The following is a 13539-nucleotide window of genomic DNA, read 5'->3' as shown; positions in this document are numbered from 1 at the left end:
TCACCCCAGTATTGAGAGTCTGGTATAATTCTTATTTGATCAGCATACTGGCCATATTACAAAAAATAGATCTTTATTAATCGTCCTACAATTAGTACTTTAAATTCACTCCCTGATCTGTAGGCCCCACCCTCTAGATAAATATGTGGCTCTCAATATTCTCAAATGTAAAACTGGAACTGAATTCATACATAATTGCAAAAAGTTAAAATTTTAGAAGGTTTGTGCACAAAAAGTGTTGGGCAGAGGCAGGCAACAAATGGTAGGAGAGGTATGGATTCTGATTTTAAAAAAGGCCATGGCACAGGAATTGGACAGTGAAGAATGTTCATTAACCACAGCTGCCTACTCTATCTGAGCTAATCCACCTAGTTCAAATGCTTTTTATCTAGGGAAATCAACATGGGTACCCAACAAGGGTATTGCTGATTCCTTTACCAGTCAATTGCATTTAATTTAACTTAGTATCTTGTAGGTTAAAGGGACAGTCTGTTTGAAAAGGTTATTGTATAAAAAGATAGATAATTCCTTTATTACCCATTCCCCAGTTTTGCATAAAAGGATATTATTTTTTAGAGACACCACCCTATTCATCTGATTACTCTAAACCTGGCATGTAAAGGGTTAAAATACTGCAATATGTACATCAGGTTTTTGTTATTTAGAGGGAGACGTGAACTCTCAATTTAAAGAGGAGATTCTTATAAGCCTCATGGGTGTATGGATTACAGAGGCCGAGTTTCTGATCCCCCACAATTCTTACTCTAAATCTGCTCTAAATCTATTCATCTGATTACTCTAAACCTGGCATGTAAAGGGTTAAAATACTGCAATATGTACATCAGGTTTTTGTTATTTAGAGGGAGACGTGAACTCTCAATTTAAAGAGGAGATTCTTATAAGCCTCATGGGTGTATGGATTACAGAGGCCGAGTTTCTGATCCCCCACAATTCTTACTCTAAATCTGCTTCCTATCAGAGTAGAGACTGCCATTTTTAGCATTGGCCATGTACTAATAAGAGAGTCAGGTGACTCCATAAATTAAAGAGGTTCTTTTCTTTCCAATGATGGGCTACATGCCCCAGTACTTTGTATAGTGGCTGAATTTAGTGTTCTGTTACTGAAGCTCTCCACCATCATAATCTAGACTTGTATCAAAACTGAATTGAAAAGTTTGCCTGCTCCTACCCTCTTATGTGACGTCCCCTTAACACTATTTCTATTTATTAGTAACACTGTATCAAGGTGTACAGAATCTAGTTAAGGCAATATTATAAGTGATAGAAAAAGTAAAAATGATGAGGTACTATAAATGATTATGTGATGAAAGGGATTATGTTATTTATTACATCATAAGTAATGACAATGACAACTTAAAGGCACAAAAGTTGTACATTCTGTTTTTGTGCATTTGTGTCAGCCGTTAAGCTCATGTATTTCCCAGCATGCAAGGTTCCCTTTCATCTAACTCTTTATACCAATGAGCCTGATATTATATTTGCTATAAATGTAGACATGCTACTGGGCTGAACATTGTTACAGGGGTTTGTAAAGCTACTAAATAAAAGATAGCATATGGTAATACGTTTAGCAATGAAAAACTAAAGAGATATAAAACATTCTGTTTCATTGTTGTAACAAAAAAGCACTTAACAGTGGGTTATACTTAAAGGAACAGTTTACACCAGAATTTTTATTGTTTAAAAAGATAGATAATCCCTTTATTACCCATTCCCTAGTTTTGCACAACCAACACTGTTATATAAATACACTTTTTACCTCTGTGATTATCTTGTATCTAACCCTTTGCAAACTGCCCCCTTATTTCAGTTCTTTTGACAGACATCCATTTTAGCCAATCAGAACTGGCTCACCTGAACTCCACGTGCGTGAGCACAGTGTTATCTATATGACACACATGAACTAACACCCTCTAGTGGTGAAAACTGTCAAAATGCCCTGAGAGAAGAGTCAGCCTTCAAGGGCTTATACGTTAGCATATGAACCTCCTAGTTTTAGCTTTAAACTAAGAATACCAAGAGAATAAATAAAAATTGGTGATAAAAGTAAATTGGAAAATTGTTTAAAATTGCATTCTCTATCTGAATCATGAAAGTTTATTTTGGACTAGACTGTCCTTTAATAGAAATCATTGCAATATGTATTATTCATCATTTTAAAATGATTTTACCATTAATTCATTTTTTTAACGTAATTTGTGGAGTGTCCATTACTTCTTGTCACAGGCCCTCAAGGAGGAGACAAAGGAATAGTCTGTTTATTGCCCATGATCAGTAGACGACTTCTGCTGCAAAAATCATATGACAGTAGAACTTAGGTTTTGTAATGTCTGCTTGCTTATCTAGCTGTAGGCTAGAGCTACACTTAGAATTTCTAAAGTGCTCATTTTGCAAGAAAACAAGTAACTTGTTTGCTTTTTAACACAATCTGTTCATTTTTATTTTTACTTTGATTTATTTTTTTGTTACTAAAGAACTACTGTTTCATTTCCCTTGAAAGTGTAACCTATTACTGGTTAACCAGGTGTGGTGTTCCCACTATGCATAGTGCATTGGCAGGTCAGGAAGGCACAGTGTCTAATCTGCTGTTCAGTCTGGATTCTAGGAACTTGTGATGTTGAAACACATTGTACTTGATGTTATTTGATGTAGAATTTCTTCTCCTTAAAATTGTATTTTTCTCTATAACCTTTTAAGCCTTTTTATTTTATTACAGCTACATTACCTTTTATTATTCTTTATGTAATAAATAATCTAAATTTAAATGATAACTAGGATCCACAAAATAAAATATAATTGATTGTTTCATTACGTGACTGTAATCTACACTCTAATTATTTCCTCTAGGAACGTATTTGACTGGATAGTGTATTTTTTACTTCTTGCTGTGATCCTGACCCACATTGCAGATATAGTTGTACGTAGCAACACAGACCTGCACATTTCTCATGTTCGTGTATTTGCTGTGACCATTATTTTCCTCTGGCTGCGACTGATGAAGCACGCGAGGGCCATCCGGTAAGGATTAACAAAAGTTTTTAAAAAATAATAAACTTGCTGTTTTCCTTTGTGGAACAATTTTTTAATGATTTATTCTTGAGAAAAAAAATTAATAAAAAAAATTAAAGGGACACACGTAAAAATAAACTTTTTTATGATTCAGAAAGAACATGCAGTTTTAAAACACATTACAATTTACTTCCATTATCAAATTTTGTGCAGTCTTTTATATAAGCACTTTCTAGGGTACAAAATCCTACTGAGCATGTGCACAAACTCACAGGGTATACATATACTAGTCTGTGATTGGCTGATGTCTGTCACATGATACAGGGGACCGGAAAACTTTTTGTTTGTCAGAAAGAATCTACTGTTTATTTCATATTCAGAGTAGGTGTTAAATCATTATCTATTTATAATGCACTTGTTAAATGTGCAATTCTACTGCATTGAGTGGTATTTTTATTTTCACCTTTTTTTCTGATTATTCAGATATCAGAATAACTTTATTAAAGGGACATGAATAACTAAATGAATATTGTATATTCAAAGCAAAGATTAGCCTGAGAATAAAGCAATTATTTTTTTCTTAATTATATAAGTTGTTTAACTTTTGCCGAAATAAGTGTAAAGTTTTAGGGGCTGATTTGTCATGTGTCTGGTGGACATGATCCGCTATAGCGATCATGTCCGCCAGACATCGATAAATACCGACAGCATACGCTGTCGGCATTTATCCTTGCACATGCAGTTCTGGTGAACTGCTTGTGCAATGCCGCCCCCTGCAGATTCGCTAGCAGGGGGTGTCAATCAACCCGATCGTATGCGATCGGGCAGATTGCTGTCAGCTCCCTCAGAAGAGGCCTACGAGTTAAGGAGTAGCGGTCTTAAGACCGTTGTTTCTTAACTCCTGAAGGCTCGCATGGAAACAGATGTATTTGGCCCCATTCGGGCCATGATAAATCGGCCCCATTGTCTGAATAAAGTAATGGGTGCTGCCATTTTGTAATCTAGGTTTCATTGGGTTTAAAAGACAGTTTTCTCCTATACTGAAGTCATTTAGCTACTAGAGTAAAAATATAGCAATGGCCTAAATACAAAGACCCTCATAAAGGTACTGAGGTGCCTTGTTGTAATGCAAGATCATCTTTAAAATGTTTTGAACTTACACTTATCTTTTCAAAGGCCAGATTACGAGTGGAGCGGTAGTTGCGCTCGCGTTTGAAAGTTAAAACCACTAGAAGTAATTTTTTTGTGCTCGGAGATTCAGGCTTGTATTACGAGTTGAAAGTAAAAAGTTTGCGTTCTTGCATTTCGTAACGTTGCGGTAACAAATATACTTTTCATAGACCTTAAAAAGATGAAAAAACACCCACAAGTCACGCAAACAAATTCGCAGTTACTTAAAAGCACAATATAAGAAAATATTGAATATTCCATAATTCAATGTTGTGCACATAGGTTTAGATATATACCGATGTATATAGGAATATCTATTTAAAAATACATCGAATATATTCTGCTATGTGAAGAACATTGGAATGTGAAAATTTACAGTAAATACACAGTATAACACTACTTGACTGCGAAGGGCTCCAATGCATATATATATATATATATATATATATATATATATATATATATATATATATATATATATAAAAGAACAAAAGAGAACTTGCACTCTTTTATCAAAATACTTTTTACTTAGCAAGAAAATTAGTGACGTTTCGAGGACAGTGTGTCCCCTTCCTAATTTTCTTTGCTAAGTAAAAAGTATTTTGATAAAAGTCCAGTGAGTGCAAGTTCTCTTTTGTTCTTGTATACCTAACTACACTAGCACCCTGGCAGTTGGAAATAAGTGAGAGTGCACATCTCTGCTAGCAATATATATATAGTTCTGGGTTCCAAGCACTCACTGTATTGGTGTATTGCCTGGGTGCTCTCAATGGTAGATAGGTAGAGACTTCAAAGAAAGAAGAGGCACTCACAGGACTTAAAGGGGCAGTCAACACCAGAATATGTGTTGCTTTAAAAGATAGATAATCCCTTTATTACCCATTCCCCAGTTTTGCTTAACCAACACAGTTATATTAATATACTTTTTACCTCTGTGATTACCTTGTATCTAAGCATCTTCTGACACCCCCCTGATCACATGACATTTTATTTATCTATTGACTTTCATTTTAGCCAATTAGTGTAGTGTCTGCCACAATCCACGGGCGTGATCACAATGTTATCTATATGGTTTACATGAACTAGCTCTCCCCTGTTGTGAAAAGCAAATAAAAAAGCGTGTGATAAGAGGCGGCCTTCAAGGGCTTAGAAATTATAATATGAGCCTTCCTAGGTTTAGCTTTCAAATAAGAATACCAAGAGAACAAAGCAAAATTGGGGATAAAAGTAAACTGGAAAGTTGTTTAAAATTACATGCCCCATTTGAAACATGAAAGTTTTTTTTGGACTTGACTGTCCCTTTAATGAACATAGTTTTTATTAGTATTTCTTCAATAAAGTTTCAGTCAACGTTTCGGTCCTCACAGGGACCTTTTTCAAGACTGTTTCGTAGTGATGTATGTGCAGTATGATGCACGTACATCACTACGAAACAGTCTTGAAAAAGGTCCCTGTGAGGACCGAAACGTTGATTGAAACTTTATTGAAGAAATACTATTAAAACAATCGGCTAGATTATGAGTTCGGCGTTAGCTTTAAAAAGCAGCGTTAAGGGGTCCTAACGCTGCTTTTTAACGCCCGCTGGTATTACGAGTCAGGCAGGTACAGGTGTACCGCTCACTTTTCTTCTGCAACTTTTCCATACCGCAAATCCCCTTACGTCAGTTGCGTATCCTATCTTTTTAATGGGATTTGCCTAACGCTGGTATTACAAGTCTTGGAAGAAGTGACCGGTACAGCCTCTACCTCCAAGACTCCTACCGCATATTAAAGTCAGTAGTTAAGAGTTTTATGGGATAACGCCCGAACATAAAGCTCTTAACTACAGTGCTACAAAGTACACTAACACCCATAAAGTACGTATGAAGCCCTAAACCGAGGCCCCCCCACATCGCAAACACTAAAATAAAAAATTTTTAACCCCTAATCTGCCGACTGGACACCGCCGCCACCTACATTATACCTATGAACCCCTAATCTGCTGCCCCTAACATCGCCGACACCTACATTATATTTATTAACCCCTAATCTACCCCCCAACGTCGCCGCCACCTACCTACACTTATTAACCCGTAATCTGCCGACCGGACATCGCCGCCACTATAATAAATGTATTAACCCCTAAACCGCCACACTCCCGCCTCGCAAACACTTAAATACATTTTATTAACCCCTAATCTGCCGTCCCTAACATCGCCGCCACCTACCTACAATTATTAACCCCTAATCTTCCACCCCGAACGTTGCCGCTACTATAATAAAGTTATTAACCCCTAAATTTAAGTCTAACCCTAACACCCCCCTAAGTTAAATATACTTTAAATAAATCTAAATAAAATTACTATAATCAAATAAATTGATATTATTGATAGTGTAGTGTTAGGTGTATTTGTAACTTAGGTTAGGATTTATTTTACAGGTAATTTTGTAATTATTTTAACTAGGTAGCTATTGAATAGTTATTAACTATTTAATAGCTATTGTACCTATTTAAAATAAATACAAAGTTGCTGTAAAATAAATATAAATACTAAAATAGCTACAATGTAACTATTAGTTATATTGTAGCTAGCTTAGGGTTTATTTTATAGGTAAGTATTTATTTTTAAATAGGAATAATTTATTTAATTATGGTAATTTTATTTAGATTTATTAAATATAGATTTAAGTTAGGGGGGTGTTAGGGTTAGGGTTAGACTTAGGTTTAGGGGTTAATCCATTTAATATAGTAGCGGCGATGATGGGGGCGGCAGATTAGGGGTTAATAATTGTATTTAGGTGGCGGCGATGTAAGGGACAGCAGATTAGGGGTTAATAAAATTTATTAGAGTGTTTGCGAGGTGGGAGTGCGGCAGTTTAGGGGTTAATACATTTATTATAGTGGCGGCGATGTCCGGTCGGCAGATTAGGGGTTAATAAGTGTAGGTAGGTGGCGGCGACGTTGGGGTGGCAGATTAGGGGTTCATAGGGATAATGTAGGTGGCGGCGGTGTTAGGGGCAGCAGATTAGGGGTTCATAGGGATAATGTAGGTGGCGGCGGTGTCCGGAGCGGCAGATTAGGGGTTAATAATATTATGCAGGTGGCGACGATGTTGGGGGCGGCAGATTAGGGGTTAATAAGTGTAAGGTTAGGGGTGTTTAGACTCAGGGTTCATGTTAGGGTGTTAGGTGTAGACTTAGAAAATATTTCCCATAGGAAATAATGGGGCTGCGCTAGGAGCTGAACGCTGCTTTTTTGAAGGTGTTAGTTTTTTTTTCAGCCAGCTCAGCCCCATTGTTTCCTATGGGGAAATCGTGCACGAGCACGTTTTGCCAGCTTACCGCTACCGTAAACTACGCTGGTATTACAGGGAGAAGTGGCGCTAAATTTGCTCAACGTTCACTTTTCTGAGGCTAGCGCAGCCATTCAGAAAACTTGTAATACCAGCGTTGTTTAAAGTGAGCGCTGGAAAAAAAAGGAGCATTAGCAACGCAAGTTTTTACCGACAAAACTTGTAATCTAGCCGAATGTTCATTAAGTCCTGTGAGTGCCTCTTCTTTCTTTGAAGTCTCTCTCTCTCTCTCTCTCTATATATATATATAAATAAAGGTCTATATATGTATACAAATGTATTTATATGTTTTTTATGTGTATATATGTCTGTAAATACATAAATACATATGTACACACATATAAACAAATATATATATATATATATATATATATATATATATATATATATATATACACACTATATATACATAATGTACATATACATATTTAGATATGTATATGAATGTATCTCTATGTTAAAGCCCTTTGCTTGTTTTTCTAGCACTTGAGACCATATCTTTTAGCCCTTATAACTTTTTTATGAAATATTTTTTTAAAACAATTTTCATTAGATAATGTTATTATCAGTGTAACTGTACTTTTACATGTATTTTTGATGTGTTTTGTGACACTTTTTTGTTGTTGAGTGTGACTGTTAACTAGTTTTGAGAAGGCGGTAATCATTCTAGCATAAGTTGTGATTGTGCTCGCACGTTCGCATTTACTTTCAACTTAGTGGGTGTTTCTGCCATTAACATAGTTGTGCTAAGTACCTAATGGCATCTATTTATCAAGCCGTCAACTGCAAATACGCTGGAATTCCGCAGCGTATTTGTGGTGAACCTGATTCGCCTTAGTTATCAAACCCTACAAACCGGCAGAAGTAGAATTTGGTGACGTAACATATGATCCGCCGGACTCAGTCCGACACAGATCGATGCTTACGTCACTACAGATGTTCTGAACGCAAGTTCGACACAATCTGACTACTTTTGGAAGTTATCAAATATCCACCAGCTATGCTCGGCACTATTCCGGCCCAGCGTACCTGGTTTTCAATCCGCCACCCTGGAGGCGGCGGATGCCATAGGAATCAATGGGAGTTGGAAAGCAGAGAAAGCTCATGTTCGCTGCTGCCCTGATATCCATTGATTTCTATGGGATTGTTTACACCTAACACCCTAACATGTACCCCGAGTCTTAACACCCCTAATCTACCCCTCCCAACACCGTCGCCACATACATTATACTTATTAACCCCTAATCTGCCCACTACACCGCCGCCACCTACATTATATTTATTAACCCCTAATCTGCCCCCCCTACACCGCCGCCACTATATTAAATTTATTAACCCCTAAACCTAAGTCTAACCCTAACACATCCTAACTTACATATAATTTAAATAAATATAAATAAATATTCCTAGCATTAAATAAATTATTCCTATTTTAAACTAAATACTTACCTATAAAATAAACAATAAAATAGCTACAATATAACTAATAGTTACATTGTAGCTAGCTTAGGGTTTATTTTTATTTTACAGGCAAGTTTGTATTTATTTTAACTAGGTACAATAGTTATTAAATAGTTATTAACTATTTCATAACTTCCTAGTTAAAATAAAGACACATTTACCTGTAAAATAAAACCTAACCTAGGTTACAATTACACCTAACACTACACTATAATTAAATTAATTCCCTAAATTAACTACAATTAAATACAATTAAATAAAATGATCTAAAGTACACAAAAAACCAAACACTAAATTACAGAAAATAATAAAATAATTACAATTTTTTTAAACTAATTACACCTAATCTAATCCCCCTATAAAAAAGCCCCCCCAAAATAAAAAAAGCCCTACCCTACACTAAATTGATGCCATCAGCAAATAGGATTGAGCTTGCATTCTATTGGGTGTTCCAATCAGCCAATAGAATGCAAACTCAATCCTATTGGCTGATTGTATCAGCCAATAGGATTTTTCCTACCTTAATTCTGATTGGCTGATAGAATTCTATAAACCAATCGGAATTGAAGGGACGCCATCTTGGATGACATCACTTAAAGGACCCGTCATTGTTGAAGAAGACTCCGGATGAAGAGGATGCTCCGCGTCGGATATCTTGAAGATGGAGCCGCTCCGCATGGATGAAGATAGAAGATGCCGTCTGGATGAAGACTTCTGCCCGTCTGGAGGACCTCTTCTGCCCGGCTTGGATGAAGACTTCTGCCCGTCTGGAGGACCACTTAGCTCGGCTTCGTTGAGGACTTCGGCCCGGTTGGGTGAGAACTTCTCAAGGTAGGGTGATCTTCAAGGGGTTAGTGTTAGTTTTTTTTAAGGGGGTATTGGGTGGGTTTTAGAGTAGGGTTGGTTGTGTGGGTGGTGGGTTTTAATGTTCGGGGGGGAAATTGTACTTTTTTTACAGGTAAAAGAGCTGATTACTTTGGGGCAATGCCCTGCAAAAGGCCCTTTTAAGGGCTATTTGTAATTTAATGTAGGGTAGGGCTTTTTTTATTTTGGAGGGACTTTTTTATTTTGTTAGGAGGATTAGATTAGGTATAATAAATTTAAAAATCTTGTAATTATTTTATTATTTTCTGTAATTTAGTGTTGTTTTTTTTTGTACTTTAGATAATTGTATTTAATTGTATTTAGTTTAGGTAATTTATTTAATTATAGTGTAGTGTTAGGTGTAATTGTAACTTAGGTTAGGTTTTATTTTACAGGTATATTTGTATTTATTTTAACTAGGAAGTTTTTAAATAGTTAATAACTATTTAATAACTATTGTACCTAGTTAAAATAAATACAAACTTGCCTGTAAAATAAAAATAAACCCTAAGCTAGCTACAATGTAACTATTAGTTATATTGTAGCTATCTTAGGGTTTATTTTACAGGTAAGTATTTTGTTTTAAATAGGAATATATATTTATATTATGGAGCGGCGGTTTAGGGGTTAATACATTTATTAGACTTGCAGCAGAGTCCGGGAGCGGCGGTATAGGGGGTAAACAGTATAGTATAGTGTGGGTGTTTAATGACAGGGTACCAAGGAAGCTGTGAAAAAGCCGAAGAGCAGCGAGATCGATGATTGTTAGTTAACAACAGTCCGCTGCTCATCGCACCGTACTTGGTGCACGGCTTTTTGACAGCTTTTTTGATAATTATGGAGAACGTATTCAGGTCCGCGGCAGCGATGTTAGGTGATCTTAGGCGAGCGTATTGGTGCCGGCGAATGCAAGAAACTCGACGCTTTGATAAATAGATACAAATATATGAGATCTTACACATAAAATAACTTATTTGTAAGTGGTTAAAATAATTACAACTGCAACAATTTCAAAAACAAGCTAGAAACACAGTTAATGTAAATGTGTGTAAGTGTAAAATATTTGCATGTCTGTCTTGTTAATAGTGACATCACCGGGGGACACTAACCACCCCCCCCAGCATAATGGTTGGCCTGCCCATGTGGCTTCCCATCTGTTATCGGTCCTTATTTGCCCACCACAATTTTGCTCAGGTTCCCCACAGCTCTGCATTAACCCACCCATGGAATGCCCCAACTCCTCCAATAACACCCCACAGACCACCTGACCCTTTTCATGGAGCAACTGTTCCCATCCTCCTGTAGCTGCCCTGTCCACAAACATACAAGTCGGCCTCCAGCAAGTTCTCCACTTATAAGTAAATGCTGGAGATGCCACTGCTTGAACAATGTTTCATAGACACTAAAGGCTCTTTAACTGTTTTCAAATTTTCTTTTGGGCAAATGTAATAGTGGGCTATTTTATATTGGGAGTTTTTATTGATGTGATGAGGTCTAGATACAAATCTTTGTAAATTGCGCAATTGTTGAGTAGTGATATTGCAGCAAGATATTAGTTTTATCAGTTTATGTAAATGTCTATTTAACATTTTACTTTACCAGGTAAAAGGCATCAGTCTTTACCATGAGAGATTCCTATCTTAAAAAGTAATTCATTTGAACAGTCATGTGATGGGCTTCTTCCTATCTGCCATCTTTGGTTTGAAAATTGTTAATAATTATAGCTGTTTAAATAAAGAGTTATTGAATCCTCAAAGTAGTTAACAACCTCTTTTCTACCAGAACACTACAGCTGCATATATATTTTTTACAACTATAAAGACTTTGCATACTAGAGAAGCAGTTACTGTTTAGGAATGTGCATCCAGTAACTATGCGCCCTTTGAATGGAGATCTCTGTGGATTTTCCTTTGCACCCAACATGCTCTCTAATGTCAGCATTTAATTTTGGTCAGTAACATTCATAGCATAACTAGCATTGTTCTACCATATGCTGATGCCAAATATGAGGTCTTCCAACAAGGCAAAACAAGGTACTTGCCTAAGGCAACAAATTGGGGGGGGGGGCAGCACTGTTTATGTGGTTATATTTATAAGAAGCTTACAGTTATTTTAGAAGTATTATACAGGTATATAATGGGAGATTTTGCCCAAGGAGCTTACATTCTAGGGGGGAATAATACAAGACTGCCCATGGAGCTTACATTTTAAAGGTAACTTTTATTTATTCAGCTAGCTGTTGCTTTTAGTTTCGTTGGCTTGGGTAAGTATTTTTTCAAGAAATCTGTCGTTTATATATATATATATATATATTGCAGCAATAGATAGATATGTGTGTGGTGTGTGCATGTGTGTTACAGTGTGTATGTGCATAACTCTGTGTGTCTGTGTGTGTAAAACTGTTTTGCAAGCCCTGGTGAACATTTACTTTAGAAATGCCATGAAAATAAAAAAACAACATGTGACTCCGTGAGCAAAAAATATTATGGCCCCAAATGGTCTAAAACAGTGTGTGTGTGTGTGTGTGTGGGGGGGGGGGTGCAGAATTCTGAGTGCCTAGGGTAGTACAAAACTTAAAGAGCCATTATACACTCATTTTTTCTTTGCATAAATGTTTTGTAGATGATCTATTTATAAAGCCCATAAAGTTTTGTTTTTTTTAAAATGTATAATTTTGCTTATTTTTAAATAACATTGCTCTGATTTTCAGACTCCTAACCAAGCCCCAAAGTTTTATTTGAATACCATCAGCTACCTTCTCCAGCTTGCTCATGTTTGTGTAAAGGGTCTTTTCATATGCAAAAGAAGGGGGAGGGGGGGGGGAGTGTCTTATTTCCCACTTGCAGTGGGCTTTCCAACTACCTTTTCAACAGAGCTAAACTGAAAGCTTCTAAGTACGTTTTTAAACCATTTTATACTGGATTTTTATATCAGTATCTGCATCTTATTCTTTATAGTAGTGTCTATTACATGCAGTTATATGAAAATGAGTGTATACTGTTCCTTTAAATACGCCAATGGCATGTGCAGAATACTAGACAAACTTTACAGAAATCAGCTTGTTAATTATCTGCAATGCATAGACTATTATTAAATACTAGTAACAAATGGAACACTTAAAGGCACAGTAATGATTACATGACTGATCACAAAACGTAAAAGGACTGAATGGGGGTATACAGTCTCTAAATAGTCTGCTACTGTTCACTGAAATGATACCATTTGTGTCTGTTTTAAAACAAACAATGTCTAAAGGGACAGTAGAGTCAAAATCAAACTTAAATGGACTGGATAGAGCAACAAATGTTAAACAACTTTCTAATTTATTTCTGTTATCAATTTTGCTTAGCTCTCTTGGTATCCTTTATTACAAAGTAATCCTAGGTGAGCTCAGGAGTGTGCCTTTATCCCTAGCCACCTGGTAGCAGTGTTTGCAACAATGTTTATAGCATTGTTATACATACAGGCCCATTTATCAAGCTCCGTAAAGAGCTTGAAGGGCCGTGTTTCTGGCGAGTCTTCAGACTCTTGTGAGCTGCTGGTGCAATGTTAAATGCGGAGAGCGTATTGCTCTCCGCATTTAGCGAGGTCTTGCGGACCTGATCCGCAGTGTCGGATCAGGTCCGCAAGCCCTTTGATAAATGGGCCTGATAGACTGCTATAGACATGTATACGCCTCTGA

General features: G+C 36.5%; 1 protein-coding gene across 1 annotated transcript in view; it reads left to right on the top strand.

The window, feature by feature from the left end:
• Positions 1-13539, top strand: part of LOC128661719 (transient receptor potential cation channel subfamily V member 6) — a 286517-nt gene that overhangs the window by 129516 nt on the left and 143462 nt on the right. The window contains exon 14 of the mRNA XM_053715942.1: positions 2869-3039. Within this exon, the coding sequence (XP_053571917.1) occupies positions 2869-3039 (171 nt within the window). The remainder of the gene's footprint in view (positions 1-2868; positions 3040-13539) is intronic.

Source organism: Bombina bombina, chromosome 5 (assembly GCF_027579735.1).
Source record: "Bombina bombina isolate aBomBom1 chromosome 5, aBomBom1.pri, whole genome shotgun sequence".
Lineage (NCBI taxonomy): Eukaryota > Metazoa > Chordata > Amphibia > Anura > Bombinatoridae > Bombina > Bombina bombina.
The sequence above is the reverse complement of the archived record's forward strand: the minus strand, read 5'-3'. Positions and strand labels throughout refer to the sequence as shown.